Genomic DNA, 23,286 nt, shown 5'->3' on the forward strand with positions numbered 1-23,286 from the left:
GCCAATGTTGAATGTTCATAATTTTAAACTAGGAAAAGAGACCCTTAATCTTGTCCAATGGCCAATGAGCACAGATACGTTTGATCCATAGTTTCTCATCATTATTTCTCTCCATATGACAAGGACTAAAACAGATTTGCAAATAGACTGTTGACTTGATTCGTGATGATGACTGCTAGCTATGATTTTGAAAGTATGATGTTGACATGATCAGTCCAATCAAAGCTACTGTAGATATAACATGATTTGGTGTCATTTTATCTGTGGCCAATGACCTGGAGCTTTCATGGATGGGCACATCTAATGTAACTCTATGGCAGCATCCAAGGGGCTTGAATTTTCGAGCTCTACCCTTAGACTTGACGGTGACGTAGTGTCCCCATGAGTGACAGCACAGTGAGCCAATCATGAGGCTCCGTATTTTCTGCTGGCTGGCCCAACTACAGAAGGCACTGAGCTAGGCTGAAACACCTGCATTTTGGAGCTGCCTTACTCAAGAAAACAAAAAAGAGACCATGTTTGTATGCGGCTTTATTAAGTCAATTATATATATATATTTTTTTTTACAATGTTTGCAAACTGATATGTGACACGTATTAATGTCAAAATAAAATGCAAAACAGGCAACATGTTTTAAAAACCCAAATGTAATGCAAATGTAACTTAAATATGAACAACAATGGATCACTGTTAATGTTTAGTCAATTATTTTGATTACATCATGAATAAATACAGCTTATTGACACTTTTCTACTGTTACGTGGGGGACTTTTATTTTGACAATTTCCTCAATTCCATGAAGCGGAAGTACTTTATTTTGTGTCGCTGAGGAAACCTTGATCAGACACGTGCACACAGCATTTATCAACTGGTGGCTATATAGCATTTTTGCAAGTGGGACACCTGTGTAGAATGTGTTTTGGAAGCGTTAAACGTAAGTAGACATGTCTCGAGTGTACGTCAAGCATGGATATATATATACTTACTATATGCGGCAACTGTGTCTTGACTGCTAGGAGTACAATCTGAAACCTGAGCTGTCAGAGATTTAGAACTCTGAACTGTTGCGCCTGCAACTGTTTTGTCTTGAAGGGCATGGTGCTTTTGTAACAAACTGTTACATTAGCATGCTAGTTTAACTGCTAACTTGTTACAAGGAAGGGAACAGGCTAACCTAGCACTTGATCAAGACTCTCGGTTCAAGTACACGTCATTGGACGAAGCAGTCTTCTGTAGGGCGGTGTTTTGTTAACGAGAGCCTCCAACGGTCGATCTGAACATTAACACACATCGCTTGCGGTACGGGTTTGGAGTCATAAGGACTTTATATCCGCGAGATTGATACCTCTTTTGATACCTCTTTTATACGGTTAGTGTTCCCACACGGCCATAAGTCGATGTTATATCGCTTGTTTCCGGAAAACAGACGGTAGACAGTGGACTGACTACCTGTGTTAATGGTGTAAACAAGACAGACGTCACAAACTTGTGTCCACTGAAAATGCTGTCGGCTGCAACTGTGCTAAGAGTGTACAGTCCGTGTGTGTGTTGTATTTGTTACATTATTTTGTCATATGACCGGACTGGTGACCACACCAGCCCAGGACCTCCACATCTGTCTTCTTCCCCTGGGGGATCTCTGAGACCAGGCACCTGGACAGCTGATGAAACTGTGGGTTTGGACAACATCAAATAATTTCTGCACAAACTGTTAGAAACTGTCTCAGGGAAGCTCATTTGCGTGCTTGTCATCCTCACCAGGGTCTTTACCTGACTGCAGTTTGTTGTGGTAACTGACTTCAGTGGACATATGCTCACTGGCACTCAGGAGATGTGTGCGCTTCGTTGATGAATCCTGGGTTTCAACTGTACCGGGTAGATGGCGTTGTATGGTTGAGCGGTTTGTGAACAGATTTCCACATGGTGGGGTTACGGTATGGGCAGGCATAAGTTACGGAGGCGGCAGGGTAGCCTAGTGGTTAGAGCGTTGGACTAGTAACTGGAAGGTTGCAAGTTCAAACCCCCAAGCTGACAAGGTACAAATCTGTCGTTTATCAATGGCTATTATTATTTATTTTTGCTTACCTTTTTCTCCCCAATTTCGTGGTATCCAATTGGTAGTTAGTCTTGTCATCGCTGCAACTCCTGTACGGACCCGGGAGAGGCGACGGTCGAGAGCTGTGCATCCCCCAAAACACAACCCAACCAAGCTGTACTGCTTCTTGACACAATGCCCACTTAACTCGGAAGTCAGCTGCACCAATGTGTCGGAGGAAAAACACTGTACACCTGGCGACTGTCAGCGTGCACTGTGCCCGGCCTGCCACAGGAGTTGCTAGTGCACGATGGGACAAGGATATCCTTGGTGGCCAAACGCGGACGACGCTGGGCCAATTGCGCCGCACTATCCTGTTGCCCATTGTCATGCCAGTCATGCGCTGCCATCACTTGATGTTTCAGAATGCTAATGTACTGCCACAATTCGCAAGGATCTGTACACAATTCCTGAAAGCTTAATGTCCTAGTTCTTCATTGGTCTGCATTCTCACAAGATGTCACCCATTGAGCATGTTTTGAGATGCCCTATGATCGACATGTATTACAGTGTGTTCCAGTTCCCACCAATATCCAGCAACTTCGCACAGCCATTGAAGAGGGATGGGACAACATTCCACAGGCCACAATCAACAGCATGATCAACTCTATTGGAAGATGTGTGCATGAGGCAAATAGTCACAAATGGTCAGCTATTGACTGGTTTTCTGACCCACACCTCTACCTTTTTTTAATGTTATCGTTGACCAACAAATGCATATCTGTATTCCCGGTCATGTGAAATCCATAGATTTCTATTGCATAGAGGGCCTAATTTATTTATTTAAATTGACTGATTCACTTATATGAACTGTAACTCAGTAAAATCTTTGAAATTGTTGTTTATATTTTTGTTCAATGTAGAACCCAGGGCCGGTCCTGGCCATTCTGCCGCCCTAGGGGAGACACATTGTTGCCCTTACTAGAATAGTCCCAGTAAGGAAAATTACGTTGAACAGACGTCCTAAAATACATATTTTTCCATATTTTGAAGTTAGGTTGATTTTTAAAATTCAATCTGTGGTAGTCCTACCATTTGACCCAACGCCTCGATTCAATTTTATGTAGCAAAATTTGTAATGGTGTTTTAAAATGTTTATTTTTTTACATTGGACTTAGCTACAAAATGGTATATCATACACTGCAGATGGGGGAAATAATTCTGCTTTGAAAGTTGATAAACTTGTAACTTCACTTGGCCTTTGGAATATTTTGGTAAAGCTACTGGAGAGCTCTTCTTTGCCTACACCTATTCAGCATAATTCACACCCTCTTAAGCCTTAGCCCCACCCATCTCTTTAAGGTAAACAACCAAAGACTAAAAGTGGTGAAAGTAGTAGCCTAAAATAAGGGAGAACTCCACGTAAAAATACACTATCTAGTCCTTGGCCTATATGATCTGACATTGAAATGTCCAGATAAAAAATATTGTATAATTATTAGATAATGCTTACATAGACACTTGTCTAAATTGATGGGTCATGTGAAAGAATTGCTATAACCACCATCCCAGCCATATCTAGTTAAGTGGATGGGTCACTATTGTCTAGACATGTACACATGTTCATGAAATACAAAAGATGACTGTAATTTAAATTTATTTTTATTTAACCTTTATTTAACCATGTAGGCTAGTTGAGAATACAGTGAGTGCAAATGAGGTAAGTTAAGGAAATAAATAGGCCACGGTGGCGAAGTAATTGCAATATAGCAATTAAAACACTGGAATGGTAGAAGATGAATGTGCAGGTAGAGGTACTGGGGTGCAAAGGAGCAAAATAAATACCAGTATGGGGATGAGGTAGGTAGATAGGCTGTAAACAGCCCATCTAAGTGCAGTGATCTGTAAACTGCTCTGACAGCTGGTGCTTAAAGCTAGTGAGGGAGATGTGAGTCTCCAGCTTCAGAGATTTTTGCAATTCGTTCAAGTCATGGGCAGCAGAGAACTGGAAGGAAAGACGACCAAAGGAGGAATTGGCTTTGGGGGTGACCAGTGAGATATACCTGCTGGAGCGCGTGCTACGAGTGGGTGCTGCAATGGTGACCAGTGAGCTGAGATAAGGCAGGGCTTTACCTAGCAGAGACTTGTAGATAACCTGTAGCTAGTGGGTTTGGCAATGAGTATGAAGCGAGGGCCAACCAACAAGAGCATACAGGTCACAATGGTGGGTAGTGTATGGGGCTTTGGTGACAAAACAGATGGCACTGTGATAGACTGCATCCAGTTTGTTGAGTAGAGTGTTGGAGGCTATTTTATAGATGACATCACCGAAGTCGAGGATCGGTAGGATGGTCAGTTTTACGAGGGTATGTTTGGCAGCATGAGCGAAGGATGCTTTGTTGCGATATAGGAAGCCGATTCTAGATTTAATTTTGGATTGGAGATGCTTAATGTGAGTCTGGAAGGAGAGTTTACAGTCTAACCAGACACCCAGGTATTTGTAGTTGTCCATGTATTCTAAGTCAGAGCCGTCCAGAGTAGTGATGCTGGACGGGCGAGCAGGTGTGGGCAGCGATCGATTGAAAAGCATGCATTTAGTTTTACTTGCGTTTAAGAGCAGTTGGAGGCCACGGAAGGAGAGTTATGGCATTGAAGCTCGTCTGGAGGTTAGTTAACACAGTGTCCAAGGAGGGGCCAGAAGTATACAGAATGGTGTTGTCTGCGTAGAGGTGGATCAGAGAATCCCAGCAGCAAGGGCAACATCATTGATGTATACAGAAAAGAGAGTCGGCCCGAGAATTGAACCCTGTGGCACACCCATAGAGACTGTCAGTGGTCCAGACAACAGGCCCTCCGATTTGACACACTGAACTCTATCAGAGAAGTAGTTGGTAAACCAGGCGAGCCATTTGAGAAACCAAGGCTGTCGAGTCTGCCAATAAGAATGTTGTGATTGACAGAGTCGAAAGCCTTGGCCAGGTCGATGAATACAGTAATGTCTCTTATTGATGGCGGTTATGATGTCGTTTAGAACCTTGAGCGTGGCTGAGGTGCACCCATGACCAGCTCTGAAACCAGATTGCATAGCGGAGAAGGTATGGTGGGATTCGAAATGGTCAGTAATCTGTTTGTTAACTTGGCTTCCGAATACCTTAGAAAGACAGGGTAGGATAGATATAGGTCTAGAGTGTCACCTCCTTTGAAGAGGGAGATGACCTCAGGAGCTTTCCAATCTTTGGGAATCTCATGATACGAAAGAGAGGTTGAACAGGCTAGTAATAGCGGTTGCAACAATTTCGGCAGATAATTTTAGAGAGGGTCCAGATTGTCTAGCCCGGCTGATTTGTAGGGGTCCAGTTTTTGCAGCTCTTTCAGAACATCGGCTATCTGGATTCGGGTAAAGGAGAAATGGTGGGGGCTTTGGCGGGTTGTTGTGGAGGGTGCCGGGCAGTTGACCGGAGTAGGGGTAGCCATGTGGAAAGCATGGCCAGCCGTAGAGAAATGCTTATTGAAATTCCCAATTATAGTGGATTTATCGGTGGAGACAATGTTTCCTAGCCTCAGAGCAGTAGGCAGCTGGGAGGAGGGGCTCTTATTCTCCATGGACTTTACAGTGTCCCAGAACTTTTTTGAGTTAGTACTGCAGGATGCAAATTTCTGTTTGAAAAAGCTTGCCCTAGCTTTTCTAACTGCCTGTGTATATTTGTTCCTAACTTCCCTGAAAAGTTGCATATCACGGGGGCTATTCGATGCTAATGCAGAATGCCACAGGATGTTTTTGTGCTGGTCAAGGGCAGACAGGTCTGGCGTGAACCAAGGACTATATCTATTCCTAGTTCTACATTTTTGAGAGGGGCATGCTTATTTAAGATGGTGAGGAAGGCACTTTTAAAGAATAGCCAGGCATCATCTACTGACGGGATGAGGTCAATGTCATTCCAGGATACCCCGGCCAGGTCGATTAGAAAGGCCTGCTTGCAGAAGTGTTTCAGGGAGCGTTTGACAGTGATGAGGAGTGGTCGTTTGTTCGCAGACCCATTACGGATGCAGGCAATGAGGCAGTGAATCGCTGAGATCTTGATTGAAAACAGCAGAAGTGTATTTGGAGGGCGAATTAGTTAGGATGACATCTATGAGGGTGCCCGTGTTTACTGATTTGGGGTTGTACCTGGTAGGTTCATTGATCATTTGTGTGAGATTGAGGGCATCAAGCTTAGTTTGTAGGATGGCCGGGGTGTTAAGCATGTCCCAGTTTAGGTCACCTAGTAGCACGAGCTCAGAAGATAGATGGGGGGGAAATCAGTTCACATATAGTATTGAGGGCACAGCTGGGGGCAGAGGGAGGTCTATAGCAAGCGGCAACAGTGAGAGACTTGTTTCTGGAAAGGTGAATTTTTAGAAGTAGAAGCTCAAATTGTTTGGGTACAGACTTAGCCTGCAGAGTTCTGTATTGCTTTCTATCTTTGCAGTAGATTGCAACACTGCCCCCTTTGGCAGTTCTATCTTGGCGGAAAACGTTATAGTTAGCAATGAGATTTCAGGGTTTTTGGTGGTTTTCCTAAGCCAGGATTCAGACACGGCTAAGACATCTGGGTTGGCAGAGTGTGCTAAAGCAGTGAGTAAAACAAACTTAGAGAGTAAGCTTCTAATGTTAACATGCATGAACCCAAGGCTTTTACGTTTACAGAAGTCAACAAATGAGAGCACCTGGGGGGTGGGAGTGGAGCTAGGCACTGCAGGACGTGGATTAACCTCCACATCACCAGAGGAGAAGTAGGATAAGGGTACGGCTAAAGACTATACGAACTGGCCGTCTAGCACGTTCAGAACAGAGTAAAAGGAGCAGGTTTCTGGGCACGATAGCATAGATTTAAGGCATAGTGTACAGAGAAAGGTAAGGTAGGATGTGAGTACATTGGAGGTAAACCTAGGCATTGAGTAATGAAGAGCGAGATATAGTCTCTAGAGATGTTTAAACCAGGTGATGTCATCGCATATGTAGGAGGTGGAACAACATGGTTGGTTAAGGCATATTGAGCAGGGCTAGAGGCTCTACAGTGAAATAAGACAGTAATCACTAACCAGGACAGTAATGGACAAGGCATATTAATATTAGAGAGAGGCATGCGTAGCCAAGTAAACATATGGGTCCAGTGAGTGGTTGGGCTGGCTGGGGACATGGCGATTCAGACAGTTAGCAGGCTAACAAGCTAACAGTTAGTAGGCCGGAGCTAAACAAGCTAGCAGCTAGTAGACCAGGGCAAGCTAGCAGTTAGCAGGCGGGGTTAGCAAGCAAGCAGTTAGCATGGGCTGGCAGTTAGTAGACCAGGGCAAGCTAGCAGTTAGCAGACCGGGTTAGCAAGTTAGCAAGGGCTAGCATTTAGCAGACCGGGCAGGCAAGCTAGCAGTTAGCAGACCAGGGCCCGGCAGTTTAGCAGTTAGCAGACCGGGTTAGCAAGCAAGCAGATAGCAGGGGCTAGAAAGTTAGCCTTTGGGGGGGGGACGTCGATAGACCAGTCATGGAATTAGTAGGGTTGCAAGTAGCTCTAGGTAGCTAGCAGGCCGATATTGTAGCCCAGGAGTATGCTTCGGTGGTAGCACAGGAGCCCTGGCCGGGCTTGCTTCAAGCTAAATTGGTGCTTGCTCTGGGATGGAAACGCTAGCCAGGAGTAGTCATCCGGGATTGCGGTTAGCTAGTTGTGAAGATCCAGATGAAAATGTTCAGTTTGCGGTAGGAATCCGGGGATAAAAATAACAGGCCCGTTATGCTCTGGTTAGAGTCACGTTGTTCGAACTGGCGAGAGCTTTCCGAGCTGAAGGTTAGCTGATGACCGCTGGCAATCGATTGCTGACTGATATCTGGTAGTTAGCTGGCTAGCTTCAGTTGAGGGATTCCAGATCCGAAGTAAATATAAATACTTTATGAAAAAAAAGCAGATCCACGCCACATTGGGTGAGGCGGGTTGCAGGAGAGTATTTAGATGAGGTTTAGCAAAATATTTTAAAGGATATGCGATGAAAAATATGTAAAACGATATACACAAGGGACACAACAGGATAAAAGACGTCTGACTGCTACGCCATCTTGGATTAATAATAACCCCCAGACACACCTGGCTAACTTTATCGGTCATGTAATCCTTCTCTTCTGAGGTAGTCTTTTGTCTAGACAGGTAGCTAGCTAGCTAAACAATGAACCATAATCCCACCCATAGCTACAGTACAAAATAATTGGCATACAGTAAGTAGCTAGCCACCATCCATGAAATGCTGGAGTATGAATCTACATGTAACGTTAGCTAAAGCTAACCAACTAGGTTCGATGTTAGCTAAAGCTAACATTAGGCTATAACTAGCAATGCAGATGGCTTTCTGAGATATGAATAATATTACTACACAGATCATACACGTAATGTTAGCTGGCAAGCTAATGTTCGCTATCTAGCTAACAGTATGCTTTATCTTGCAATGAAGATGACTTTCTGACTAAATTAGAAACATAATATGAATGTTGCCACTCTTACTGATATATATATATATATATATATATAGATAGATAGATAGATAGATGAACGCTTCACGGTAGCATGTCTTTTCCGTTTGGTTTGTAGCTAGCTACAGCTTGTTTGGCCCATTGTCAAGTCACTCCGGGCAACTGTGTGCAGGAAGTAATGTTAGTCCGACACCTTTTTCCCACTGATCTTTGTTGATAGCGCCTGCTAAATTCTCTGAATCAGCTACCCAACTTTATCAAGAGGAGTTATCCATTGCCTATTTTTTTGCCAAAGCAGGAAATGCAAAGGTATACTTTTAGCTATGATCAGCTTGTAAAAAATTGACATATACAAGCATGAAACCACTTATGACAATTTAGCTCACGGGATGATAGTCCTGACATCAGTTATGAGTAGCCTGATTTGTCCATTTTACTTTGACCTGTCCTGATTTTAGGATGTTTGTTAACATATCACCACATTTTTGTTGTTGTTTGGGCAACATTTAGGTTAGGCTATTTGACCGTAGAAACCGAATGTAATAAGTTTACTTCTCATTACATTGTCATCCATTTTATCTCCAGCCTGTAGGCTACAGAAAAGGGCACATACTCTTTCTACCATATGATATCTGCTACATGATTTATGTTAGATTTGTTTTTTTGGCGGAATATTGGTGGAGCGCTGCAGAGATGATCTCTCCAACAGCACCATGGTGAGCCACGCTGGGAATTGACAAGATAAATATTTGGTGTCCTTGCATAAAGTGAGCACTGCTTATCCCAGGGCGGTATCAGCGCCCACCTAAAAAGGCCAAATACCACTGGTGGGGAGAAATTGTCATTGTTTTTGGGAAGAATTATGTGTCGTTTTATGTGTTGTTGGAGGTACATCTTGGTCAGTTTAACTCAGAAAATGACGCCCTAATGAGCGGCCCGGCCCTGGTAGAATTGTACCGCAATTGAAAACCGATTCATGTTTAGAGTATTTGACTATTTTGGCTTCCAGTGCCAATTCGCCCTTTATTAAACAGAACATGTAAGGTCATTGGACTAAGGAGTAACGTTACCCTTCTTTAGTCCAATATTGGGCTAACCTGGCCCTCAAACTATGCTGGATTCTTCCTTCTCCCTACAGTTCTCAACCATTAGCTTTGCCCACGACTGCCTTGTGTGAGCTACAATCCCGACGAATCATCGCTTGTTATGGCTTTTGAAACATGTGGCACTTTCTTTGATCAGCGAGAAAGAATCCTTCAAATAAAAGATACTTACTGTTGCAGTTTTGCACAGATTCATACAGCTATGGGTGCCTCCAGCTGACGAAATTACAATTCCCGAGTTATGCTTCCATACAGGTGCTCGGAACATGCGGATAACTAATTAGCACAGGTGATCGCCTCTTGTTTTCCGTAAACAACGCTGTGACATGGTGATATGGCCGTGAGGAAACACTAACCCGATCATACCCAAGCTGTAATCCCTGCCAAAGGGGCTCCAACAAAGTACTGAGTAAAGGGTCTGAATACTTATGTAAATTAGTTATTTCTTCCTTTTTTTTATACATTTGCAAACATTTCGAAACTGGTTTTTGCTTTGTCATTTATGGGGTATTGCGTGTAGATTGATGGAAAATAACAATTTCATCCATCTTAGAATAACGCTGTAAAAAAGTTGAGGGGCCTGAAATACTTTCCGATTTAAACTGTAAATGTACTGTTAATCTCAGTCATTTGGTAATCTACATTTCTGTTAATGTATGTATTGGTCATTTTACAATTGAACATTATTCAAACTAAGAACATGAAGAAATGGACAGAACTGGTAAAAAAATATTTGAATAAACCAAAGCTTTATCACAAGTGTTACAGTTTGAGCTCTCCAAACAATGTACGTTTCCACTATGAGAATGAGAAGAGAACATGTACAGTGCCTTGCGAAAGTATTCGGCCCCCTTGAACTTTGCGACCTTTTGCCACATTTCAGGCTTCAAACATAAAGATATAAAACTGTATTTTTTTGTGAAGAATCAACAACAAGTGGGACACAATCATGAAGTTGAACGATATTTATTGGATATTTCAAACTTTTTTAACAAATCAAAAACTGAAAAATTGGGCGTGCAAAATTATTCAGCCCCTTTACTTTCAGTGCAGCAAACTCTCTCCAGAAGTTCAGTGAGGATCTCTGAATGATCCAATGTTGACCTAAATGACTAATGATGATAAATACAATCCACCTGTGTGTAATCAAGTCTCCGTATAAATGCACCTGCACTGTGATAGTCTCAGAGGTCCGTTAAAAGCGCAGAGAGCATCATGAAGAACAAGGAACACACCAGGCAGGTCCGAGATACTGTTGTGAAGAAGTTTAAAGCCGGATTTGGATACAAAAAGATTTCCCAAGCTTTAAACATCCCAAGGAGCACTGTGCAAGCGATAATATTGAAATGGAAGGAGTATCAGACCACTGCAAATCTACCAAGACCTGGCCGTCCCTCAACTTTCAGCTCATACAAGGAGAAGACTGATCAGAGATGCAGCCAAGAGGCCCATGATCACTCTGGATGAACTGCAGAGATCTACAGCTGAGGTGGGAGACTCTGTCCATAGGACAACAATCAGTCGTATATTGCACAAATCTGGCCTTTATGGAAGAGTGGCAAGAAGAAAGCCATTTCTTAAAGATATCCATAAAGTATCTTTAAAGTTTGCCCCAAGCCACCTGGGAGACACACCAAACATGTGGAAGAAGGTGCTCTGGTCAGATGAAACCAAAATTGAACTTTTTGGCAACAATGCAAAACGTTATGTTTGGTGTAAAAGCAACACAGCCCATCACCCTGAACACACCATCCCCACTGTCAAACATGGTGGTGGCAGCATCATGGTTTGGGCCTGCTTTTCTTCAGCAGGGACAGGGAAGATGGTTAAAATTGATGGGAAGATGGATGGAGCCAAATACAGGACCATTCTGGAAGAAAACCTGATGGAATCTGCAAAAGACCTGAGACTGGGACGGAGATTTGTCTTCCAACAAGACAATGATCCAAAACATAAAGCAAAATCTACAATGGAATGTTTCAAAAATAAACATATCCAGGTGTTAGAATGGCCAAGTCAAAGTCCAGACCTGAATCCAATCGAGAATCTGTGGAAAGAACTGAAAACTGCTGTTCACAAATGCTCTCCATCCAACCTCACTGAGCTCGAGCTGTTTTGCAAGGAGGAATGGGAAAAAATGTCAGTCTCTTGATGTGCAAAACTGATAGAGACATACCCCAAGCGACTTACAGCTGTAATCGCAGCAAAAGGTGGTGCTACAAAGTATTAACTTAAGGGGGCTGAATAATTTTGCACGCCCAATTTTTCAGTTTTTGATTTGTTAAAAAAGTTTGAAATATCCAATAAATGTCGTTCCACTTCATGATTGTGTCCCACTTGTTGATTCTTCACAAAAAAATACAGTTTTATATCTTTATGTTTGAAGCCTGAAATGTGGCAAAAGGTCGCAAAGTTCAAGGGGGCCGAATACTTTCGCAAGGCACTATGTAATATAGTCAATGAATTAACAGAAATTACTGTAAACAAACTGTAGGAAAGGCTCTCATTTTTTTATACTTTAGGGAACTGTCCCTTTAATTGTGGGCACCTCTGAGCGCACCTCCAACCCGTTACCTAGCTGCTTTTATCAACGCGGGTGTAATTTACATAAACTAGCATTGCTTTCAATTATGTTTGGTTTTTACAAAAGCAGCATTTAACAGACTACAAAGTGTAAATGGGATCATTTTGGTGAAGTCAGTCTCGCCTAAAATGTAGTCTGGAACATCCGTGCGTCAACAGGTAAATGAAGGTTGGGTTTTGATTTTAAACTGTCCATATGCCCACTTACATGGGGTGAACAACTGCGGTGATTGCTCTCTATCCAATAGCATAGACAGCGAGACAGACCTGCCCAGCAGCTCGGACTTTGTTTACATAAGACAACACGTGCATTTTTTAAAAACTTGATAAATACTCCACCACACACCTTAGTTAGATCTAAAACATCCTAGGCATAAACGACGAATTCCTGTGATTTTGAAGAAGTGAAATTGTCTCATGGGGGACAAACTTCATTAACCAAACGCAGAATCGGTCAGGAAACACCCGTCCAAGACTGAAATCCCGTGTTTCTAATCAGCATCAGAAAAACACGTGTGCCATTCGGACTGTTTTTGTTCAACCCAAATACCATTGAGAGCAACGCTAGTGTATGTAAATACACCCGCGTTGCTAAAAGCAGCTACCCGTTAAGTACCTGAGTACCTTTGAACTAAAAGACAGTTACAGATTATCCATGCTCTTAAAACTCACATTACATTTTCCTTTTAATTTGTGTCATTCAGTGTGCATTTAAAGACCCACTGTTGTGATTTGCGTTAGAATGTATGATAGTAATGTTGGATATGCATCGAATTGATCGAATTTTACATTTATAATTAATCTATTTTGTAAATGCATTTGGAAATTATGGGTAAAGAATTATGTAATGGAAATAATGATTTTGATTATAATTGTAGTTTGGCTACTGGCTCTGAGATTGTTGAAATATGAATGACAAGGAATATTGGTATTATGCCTATGATATACAATATGAAGTTTGCTGATGAAAGATTGATGCAGATTTTTCTTTTTTTTAAACGCGCACACACATGGAATTGTTTCGGGGAGAACAAATGGGAGCTAAACCAGATCCTCAAGTCTCTCTCCTATCCTTGTCCTCTTACCGGGACACCTACACCTTGTATCACCTGCTTCCTCACCCAGTGCATTCTAAAATAGGCTACCTGCCGTAACACTAACATTCTAAAATGACTGGGGAAATGCGGGTATTAACGGTAACTTTAATACTGAGTAGGCCTATATATTTAACTGGGAATGTATAAACATTGTCAAAGGGCACACAATTGACACAATAGCTGGTCTCCATCCAATTGGTGACAGATTTTGATGTGAATATTATAAAATCTGCACAAAGAATGTTCACGTTTTCCAATCAGTGGTGTTTGTTGAGAATAAAAATCAGTGTGTGATGGTTTTGTCACACAAACTGTTGCGTTAAAAAGCAAATGTGCCTACTGTGGTCTTGGCATGTACACTATAGACAACAATTCGGAGATACAATGCGGGTAGGCTAGTCAACATTATGAGATTATGGGTAAAGGAGAATATTTGTCAAATGGCAGTCAAGCATCGATTATGTCACCAGAATTGAAACATCAAACTCATCACTGCACTTTCGCCACCCTGTGAAGTTAATCACTTTTTAATCTGTAGCCTAATAAACTGCATGGTTTTCCGAGTCGTATTGGGGGGACAATCGGCGTCCACTTTAATTCGATATGATCAATATTTGCTCCAAAAGGCGTTTCCACTTCCATTTCTCACATAATGAATATAACCAACACTGAGATCCCACCATATCGAACACATTCTGTCTGCATTTATACTGAAACGTCCCGTTTCCATCACAGCTTTTGTAAGTTGTATTTTTTTTATATAGGGTATGACTTTACTCGCATAAACTGGTAGATCGAAACGTGGTTATTGAATCAATGAATACGCGAATTGGCGGGAGTCGGTGCGCATTAGTGGGGAGAGACGTGCCTACTGTGTCTCTGCCATACAGCTCAGTACCGGAAAGGAAGAGGCGACGCAAGAGTGAGGAATTTATGTATGACGTCAATGAGTGTCGAATTTGATCAACAGAAAATGTAATTGCTACTGTGAGGCATATTTGATCGTAAATAAGTCTGGTCATGTTTAGGTTGTTACAAATGCACTGATTTATAAAGTGGACGCACATGGCATTTTGGCAACATTTGAAAACATCTAATATCAGAGTTGTGCATGTTGTCAAAGAGAGGACTATTCATGGGTATAACCTGTTTTAACATGGACATTGCCATTGACTGCTTCCACCATTTTTAAAGTAGTCAACAGGGTGGGGATGCCTATGAGTTAGGAGCAATCGGCCAATGAAGAAGGAAAATTGACTACTTTAAAATGCAGATTGCCTCAATGGCGCTGCCCATGCTGTCAGGCGCTATAATGGTACAGACGCAAAGATGAGCCCTCTATCTCTATGGCCTGTTGTTCAAACACGCATCTGCCTTCACATTGGCTAGAATGGTCCCACCTGATCTCGCCGCCTTACATCACCGAGGACATGTATTTCCATTGTTAGAGCGGTCAATTGAGTATCATGTTAATATAATAGTCTTTGTCAATTACTAACAAGTACAGTTTACTACAACAAAGCAGTTTTTTTGTCTCATTTGCCACCATTAGGGGGCATCCAAAGACCGTAAAAGTAATATCTGAGGTGTTGAAAAAAAATCCCTAATTTCAATTTAGAGATGAGCTGTAATGTGAAAAGGACACTGTCCTACATTTCTTAAAAGTGAATCAAAAAATATGTAGTCCTCCAACTGAGGTTTCCTATATGACCGTGTATAAATGTGTAATCATGGCCATCAATGCCATGACTATTTTAATAGTGAACTGAGTGAGCGAAAGGAATGATTTATTCTGTCAGAGTGGACTCTTGAGGTATAGCAATGCAGCATAGAGCATGTTTACAATCTTAAATCACTGTTCTTCCGGAAAAGCCTTTTGAAATCTGTCTTTGGCTTCTCACCATTATCATGATTGTAATTTGATCTATGTTCCATAATGTTTGCTCCTGTGAACATACTTTTTTTACTCTTCTGGAGTTTAACATTAGACTACTTGCATTATGCCTTGCCTGAGGCCAGACTGTACAAGAGGAATGTGGTGTAACAACATAAGACCATGACAGAAGAGGTTATTTTCATGAAAAATATCTTATAATGAAGTTTACGGTGGGATTCCTGCCTGTATAACGTGATGCGCAAAAACGTGCACTTCATACAATGGCTTTATCCACTCTTTTCTCTCCAGTCAGAACTCGTATGAGGACGATAAAGGAGATATCCAATGTGGATTGATTGAAGTCCCATCTTTGGAAGACCTCTTAGAGGAAGAACTGCCAGGAACAGAAGGATGAAAAGGAAAAGGAGAAAGAAGAATGTTACAGCAGCAGAGGCCATGGGAGGGGAGGAGGACCCAAAAGAAGAGGCCCACCAGGGGCCTAGCACCTTAGCTGATGTGAGGGAGGAATATCGTCCACCTGTGGAGGATCTGGGAGTTAGGTTTGTCAGAGTCCTGCTTTGTATTACCTCACAACTGACCTCAGATCTGTGTCAATGTCACACAATAAAGCCAAAATGGGTTTCTTAGTAATTACATTATCATTAACTAACAATTAAATATCTTCCACTTAGTGAGGAGGAAGACCTGTATCGAGGAGCTGAAGATCTCCCCCAAGGGCCAGTCAAACATGCAGGATCGGGGGCACTGTTTGAAAGCACATGTCAGTTATTTTCAGATCATTACATTTTTTCCAGAATTGTTTTCCAGAAGTGTCTCCTTAAAGGGGGAATCTGCATTTGTCAGATCAATTGTTTTACATATAAATGGATGATATGATCCCATAGATTTTGAATAATGGTACGATCACACCCCGTCAGAACCCAGGAAATATAAACTTGTTTTATTTCAATGTTAGTAAACATTGTAAATGTAATAAAAAAAACAATTAAAATGGTATATCCTCAACATAGTTAAAATTATATCATTGATCAGTCCATGCATCCGCAGTGCTGTCTGAATTTGATTGTGGCTACATTTCTCCAGGTAACCTTGACAATTTGTTTAAAACGAGTGGCCTCCTGGATCTTTAATTTAAAGCACTCGCTCCCTTCGGTCTCAACGTCGAGTTTGATCTGAAGCCATTCTTGTGATTGTGTTATCCATTGTATATCATGTTTGTAGGCCTATGTAGCCTAATTGTATCTATGAATGTATGTTATCCATTCATGTTTTATTTATTTATATATATGCCACAGCTGCCATTATTACAGATACCTGTGTGTCTTTCCAAACTATATAAACTAGTAACCCGCAGTGTTTGTCATTATACCCCGATGAAGACAGCTTGGCCGTCTAAATGTCGGTTGAACAATTATTGCATCTCAGCTCCTATTTCTTCTTCATACATTTCTCCAGGCCCATCCGTCAGCTTTTTTACCAAAAAAAAGAGGTGGTGTGCCCTCTTATTGTTTCAACTGTGGATTGGCCCTTTAAATGGTATACCCCAAAATATTTTTGAAACCATTCTAGTTTGCAACCTCTCACTTTCTTCTCCATATCTCAGTTCCGAAGGCTGAGGACCGATGCAGTCTGGAGCCGATGCTGGATATTCTGTCCTACAGTGAGAGTGAGTGGAAGGGAAACACTACCAAAAGTACCCTTATTAGAAAGGTCAGTTGATTAGCCAGTTATTATGATCTTCATATTTTCAAATAAATATTTTGGACATTCTTATAAATCATTCACGATTCACCTAGATCCCTCTTCCTGTCTGGTCCCAGGGTTACACTAAGCTGTCTCAGAGGTTTGAGAGCCTGAGACGGGTGAGAGGCGATAACTACTGTGCCCTCCGAGCCACTCTTTTCCAGGTGCTCTCCACCAGCACCCAGCCTCCTGTCTGGCTGCAGGTCGAACACATCTCCACGGTACACCATGCTTGTGTAACTAATGCTGACTACACTGTGACACTTTTCTATAAGTCACTAGCCCTCATACTGTCTGTACATTCAGTGGAAGTCCAAGTATACAGTTGAGTGGACATCAGCTGATGGTCAGTGTGGCTTGCCGTTAGTTTTATTGTATTCATCTTGGGTTGTATTCATTAGTACACACTGTAGCAAAACATTTTGCAACAGAACTAAAATTAGCACATTTTTAGGGTAGAAAAGTTCAGGTTTTTCCCTCCCCGTTTCTGTTTTCTTCCGTTTGGTGCATAATGAATAGGACCCTGTTGCTTCTCCACAGTGGGCGGAGGAGCTGGAGGCACGTGAGGGGCTGATTGGCCAGTGGATGTTCCCCTCGGAGTGCAGACAGGGGGATGGGAGCGAAGACGCCGTCCAACAGCTCAAACGCTATATGGAACTCCTCCAGAACAGGGTACCGCCCATGTTTTCCTTCCACAGCCATACAGTTGAAGTCAGAAGTTTACATACACTTAGGTTGAAGAAAATAAAACTAGTTTTTCAACACCTCCACAAATGTCTTGTTAACAAACTATAGTTTTGGCAATCGGTTAGGACATCTACTTCGTGTATGACACAAGTCATTTTTTCAACAATTGTTTACAGACAGATTATTTCACTTATAATTCACTATCACAATTCCAGTGGGTCAGAAGTTTACATACACTAAGTTGACTGTGCCTTTAAACATCTTGGAAAATTTCAGAAAATGATGTCATAGCTTTAGAAGTTTCTGATAGGCTAATTGACATAATTTGAGTCAATTGGAGGTGTACCTGTGGATGTATTTCAAGGCCTACCTTCAAACTCAGTGCCTCTTTGCTTGACATCATGGGAAAATCAAGAAATCAGCCAAGACCTCAGGAAAGAAATGGTAGACCTCCACAAGTCTGGTTCATCCTTGGGAGGAATTTCCAAACTCCTGAAGGTACCATGTTCATCTGTACAAACAATAGTACGCAAGTATAAAAACCATGGGACCATGCAGCCTTCATACCGCTCAGGGAGGAGACCCGTTCTGTCTCCTAGAGATGATCAGGCACTAAAGTACCTATATCTACAGTAAAACGAGTCCTATATCGACATAACCTGAAAGGCCGCTTGGCAACGAAGAAGCCACTGCTCCAAAACCGCCATAAAAAAGGCCAGACTGTTTGCAACTGCACATGGGGACAAAGATTGTACTTTTTGGAGAAATGCCCTCTGGTCTGATAAAACAAAAATAGAACTGTTTGGCCGTAATGACCATCATTATGTTCGGAGGGAAAAGGGGGAGGCTTGCAAGCTGAAGAACACCATCCCAACCGTGAAGCAACGTCATGTTGTGGGGGATGCTTTGCTGGAGGAGGGACTGGTGCACTTCACAAAATAGATGGCATCATTAGGGAGGAAAATGATGTGGATATATTGAAGCAACATCGCAAGACATCAGTCAGGAAGGTAAAGCTTGGTCGCAAATGCGTCTTCCAAGCGTACTTCCAAAGGACAACAAAGTCAAGGTATTGGAGTGGCCATCACAAAGCCCTGACCTCAATCCTATAGAACATGTGTGGGCAGAACTGAAAGTGTGTGTGCGCAAGGAGGCATACAAACCTGACTCAGTTACACCAGCTCTGTCAGGAGGAATGGGCCAAAATTCACCCAACTTATTGTGGGAGGCTTGTGGAAGGATACCTGAAACGTTTGACCCAAGTTAAACAATTTAAAGGCAATGCTGCCAAATACAAATTGAGTATATGTAAACTTCTGACTCACTGGGAATGTAATGAAAGAAATAAAAGCTGAAGTAAATCATTCTCTCCTATTATTCTGACATTTCACATTCTTAAAATAAAGTGAAGATCCTAAATGACTTAAGACGGGGAATTTTTACTAGGATTAAATGTCAGGAATTGTGAAACTGAGTTTAAATGTATTTGGCTAAGGTGTATGTAAACTTCCGACTTCAACTGTATGTACTGTGCTCTCTAGTTTAAACAATCAAACACTGATGTCCTTCTGAGACTGTCAATGGAGAAGTTGCTGATTCCCAATCCTTATGGTTGTAATTATGGCCATATAGAAGAGGGTTTTAATGGCAGTTTCAGGATAGTTTGTGGTATACTGCAACAACTGTACCCTTCCTTGTGGATTGCTGTGTCTTATTGAACCCATCTGATTGGAGACAGGATAGATGGACCCTCAGTCTTCAGGAAACAGTTGAATACATATGTGTGACGTAGACTTGAGACCTCTGCCAAAAGTTAGAGGCTGGCATCTAACAGCATCTTCCAGCTCTTGAAAAATTCTGTTCATTACACTCTACACTTCAAAGACTCCTGTCGTTTTAAATGGTTGGTAGCTGTACCCTAGCATCGCCAACTAAGGGGAAAATGATGCACATTGTCACCTTTTTGTATTATGGTGAAAACTGACAGTGAAAGTCATGAATTGCAGTTGTGAAAAGAGCAAAAGTTGAATATTCAATATGGTTTACACTAATTATGACAGTAAGTGCGTGTGTGAATTGGAGTCAAGAAAAGGGCAATAATTCAATATACATGCTGTGTATTATTTCCAGCCACAGTAATGTTGACAGTATGTGACATGTCTGTGTGTTGTGCCCAGTGGCAGGCGGCGGTGGGCTGCTCCAGCATGGAGGAGAGACAGCGGTTGTGTGAGAGTGTGTTCCAGGGAGGGGAGGAGGAACTGGGGCTGCTGGAGGCCCTGAAGCTACTCATGCTGGTCCGGGCGTCGGAGTTCCATACCACCATGCAAGAGGGAGGGGACGTGCCCGTCTTTTGCTGGCTGCTCTATGCACGCGACTCTTCCGACTGCCCACGCACATTCCTCTCCAACCACCTGAGTCGAGTGGGTTTCAGCGGGGGTCTAGAGCAGGTGAGCACTGAAGTTTTCCCTAGATGCTGATTTGAGTCCATTTAGAATTTTCCCCACTAATGGTTAGGATCGGGAAAAAGATAATCCTGGATCTTTTACCTAGGGGAAACTTCACCCCAGAGTTGTGACCGTATGACTATAGAATACACATTCATGGTTCCCTGTTCAATTAAATGGTGGTAAATCACAAACAGGAGGATGCAGTAGAATGGGAGTGCAGCTTTCCCACAAACCAAACCCTGAATGCCTAACATGCATACAGTTGCACCGCACCATCTGTTCTGTTGCCACTTAACAGCTGTCCACTCTAAGCCTCCGGGTCTGTGAATTGTTCAGTGACCTTCTTGGGAAGGTCTTAAGCCAGAGCAAAACATTTTTAACTTTGGTTTGAAGGTTATTATCATCAGTGCGGTGTCTCGGGGAAGAATGTATTACACAACAATACTTTTTTTAGAGGTTTCTACTGATAAAAGCTCATTTTCAAAGTGGATACTGAACAACGTAAACACTCCCATTAAATCTTAATGGGCTGTTTTTAAATACAGTGTGTAATAATTATGTTTTAAAGCATCAACTCCGTATGTCATTGGTTCCTTCAGGTAGAGATGTTTCTGCTCGGATATGCCTTGCAGTGCACCATCCAGGTCTACAGGCTGTACATGACAGACACCGAGGAGTTTGTCACCTATTATCCTGATGACCATAAGGAAGACTGGCCTTGTGTGTGTCTGGTCACAGAGGATGACCGCCACTACAACGTCCCAGTGGGCCAGCACAATGGACTCCAAGTCCCAGAAGACGTCACTGCTATCCCAGAGGACGTCCCTCCAGACTGTTTGGACTCTAAGTCCCAGGCTGATTGCCACTGAAGAAAAAGCTCATGGCATGCACACAGGGCCATAATGTCAGAAGGCTCCTCAGGTTGACTGGAAGAAGACTAATGCTTATTGACAGTTTACACTTAGTTAAAAATAGCTTTTGGAGTATGACTACGGCAGAATGACAGGTTTTTACCTTGTCAGCACGGGGATTCGATCTAGCAACCTTTCGGTTACTGGCCCAACGTCAGATCACACAATACCATCGCGATGCATTTTAATATCAGGTGTAAATGGTGTCTGTCAGATGTCCACTTGCATGAGAGATGGACACTTAACCATCCTGCAAAAGGTGACCAGAGCAAACTACAGTAAGCAGAAGTTGAAACCTCACAGCACGTCATTTAAAATAGAACAGATGACTACTACTTCATGTTAAGGGTTTAACTTTGACATTGTTTGACACTGAAACCATTTTGATAGCAGTTTTTGCTGTGACATTTAAAAAAATGTAAAACATGATATACCGGTACACTTGCATTTTGAGACAATCGTAAGGTTAGCACTAGCAATAACGTATTTGAAGATGGGCTTAAACTAGAATACAGAGGAGATTGTTTGATCATTTGTCCCTGTGTCAAAGGCATGCCTGGGCTCTGCTTTTGCCATTATGCACTTGACTGAAGGTGTGATCTTTTTTTCGATATGTAACATGTTGCCTTTAACCAAGGTGCTCTTGGAGAAAAACATTGTGCGTTGTTGCAACATCCAGATACTGGCAACTGTTTCCAGGTTCATTGTTAAACCACCAGCCTCAGTTGGGTTCCAGATAGGAAACCTGGCTTGGTCCTCCATGTTGCCTTAAGTTATTTATCCGCAATAGGGGTGAAGATTGGCAATTGCTGCCCAGAGACCATTTAGCAAGGAAAGATTAAGGTAACACTGATTATACCACTTGGGTAAATGCTTTTCTACATTGTTCAATTTCTTTTTTTATTCACTGTGTGTCAATGTTTCAATAGTCTTCTATTATTTTGATCTATTTATTGGCCAAATAAGATGCCTTTAAAATATGAATAAAATGGCTAAACTTGTCAAAATAAAATTCAGAGTTCAGCACGAGAAATAGTAGGCTGTATAGAAATAATTATACTCAAATTAAATTAATAAAATAATGATTTCTATCCAACTTGTGGTGTAGATTACATTTCACATTCCAGTATTTTAATTTGTAAACAAGGCTGCATGGGATTGACTCCGTGCAGCCAATGGCAATGTCTGCTTTAGGTACAGTATAATGCCAGGAGCCACTTGTGGATTTGACATCTCTAACAAAGTTCCACCTCGGACACAATCAAAACAACCCCAATGTGGATGTTAGCTAAAACAGGTCTGATTGAATGTAGCCCTAGTCTTTCCAGCTACCTGAAGATTGTGTAGCTGTTAGTAATGCTAATAATAACAAAGTGGCAGACATACACTATAGAAACAAAAGTGTGTGGACACTCCTTCAAATTAGTGGATTCAGCCATTTCATCCACATTGATTGCTGACGGGTGTAGAAATATTAAGCACACAGCCATGCAATCTCTACAGACATAAATTGGCAGTAGAATGACCTTACTGAAGAGCTCAGTGACTTTCAATGTGGCACCGTCATAAGATGCCACCTTTCCAACAATTCAGTTCGTCAAATTTCTGCCCTGCTAGAGCTGCCCCGGTCAACTGTAAGTGCTGTAATTGTGAAGTGGAAAAGTATAGGAGAAATAACGGCTCAGCCGCAAAGTGGTATGCCACAATCTCAGAACGGGACTGCCGAGTGCTGAAATGTGTCGATTGTCTGTCCTTGGTTGCAACACTCACTACCGGGTTCCAAACTGCCTCTGGAAGAAACGTCAGCATAACTGTTCGTCGGGAGCTTCATGAAATTGGTTTCCATGGCCAAGCAGCTGCACACAAGCCTAAGATCACCATGTGCAATGCCAAGCGTCAGCTGGAGTGGTGTAAAGCTCGCCCCCATTGGACTCTGGAGCAGTGGAAACATCAAATTTATTTATATAGCCCTTCGTACATCAGCTGATATCTCAAAGTGGAAATCATTCCCAGAAGAGGGAAGGCTGTTATAGCATCAAAGGGGAGACCAACTCCATATTAATGCCCATGATTTTGTAATGAGATTTTCAACAAGCAGTTGTCCACATACTTTTGGTCATGTAGTGTACATGCACTGCACACACACAGACAGGGGCATTGCCTTAGCCTCTTCAGAAAGTTGCAGGAAATAGGAATCACTGATGCATTCTCTTCTAATAATAAGCTTGGGCAAATATTTTTTTTTTCTCCAATAAATTCAATAGGCTTCATTAACTAGATCTCCAAATGT

At 42.1% G+C, this 23,286-nt stretch overlaps 1 protein-coding gene across 2 annotated transcripts; it reads left to right on the plus strand.

Annotated features, from left to right (window-relative positions):
• Positions 1 to 791: 791 nt before the first annotated feature.
• LOC112215680 (ubiquitin thioesterase otulin) lies at positions 792 to 22,087 on the plus strand. Of its 2 annotated transcripts, none has more exons than XM_024374916.2 (8): positions 792 to 934; positions 15,497 to 15,747; positions 15,880 to 15,968; positions 16,812 to 16,918; positions 17,029 to 17,172; positions 17,492 to 17,623; positions 19,816 to 20,085; positions 20,685 to 22,087. In XM_024374916.2, exons 2-8 carry the CDS (start codon positions 15,599 to 15,601, stop codon positions 20,952 to 20,954), a joined length of 1,161 nt encoding a protein of 386 aa, XP_024230684.1. In that variant the 5' UTR covers positions 792 to 934; positions 15,497 to 15,598; the 3' UTR covers positions 20,955 to 22,087. The 2 variants fall into 2 exon arrangements, with proteins under 2 accessions (XP_024230684.1, XP_024230687.1); XM_024374919.2 differs by having other exon boundaries at positions 19,822 to 20,085.
• Positions 22,088 to 23,286: the final 1,199 nt, after the last annotated feature.

Source organism: Oncorhynchus tshawytscha, linkage group LG16, assembly GCF_018296145.1.
Source record: "Oncorhynchus tshawytscha isolate Ot180627B linkage group LG16, Otsh_v2.0, whole genome shotgun sequence".
NCBI classification, from domain to species: domain Eukaryota; kingdom Metazoa; phylum Chordata; class Actinopteri; order Salmoniformes; family Salmonidae; genus Oncorhynchus; species Oncorhynchus tshawytscha.

Excerpts from the sequence above, each read along its gene's own strand:
- LOC112215680 (XM_024374916.2), top strand. The coding sequence starts at position 15,599 with ATGAAAAGGAAAAGGAGAAAGAAGAATGTTACAGCAGCAGAGGCCATG. Across the intron at positions 15,748-15,879 it reads GTGGAGGATCTGGGAGTTAG|TGAGGAGGAAGACCTGTATC; the intron begins GTTTGTCAGAGT and ends TCTTCCACTTAG. Across the intron at positions 20,086-20,684 it reads TCAGCGGGGGTCTAGAGCAG|GTAGAGATGTTTCTGCTCGG; the intron begins GTGAGCACTGAA and ends TGGTTCCTTCAG.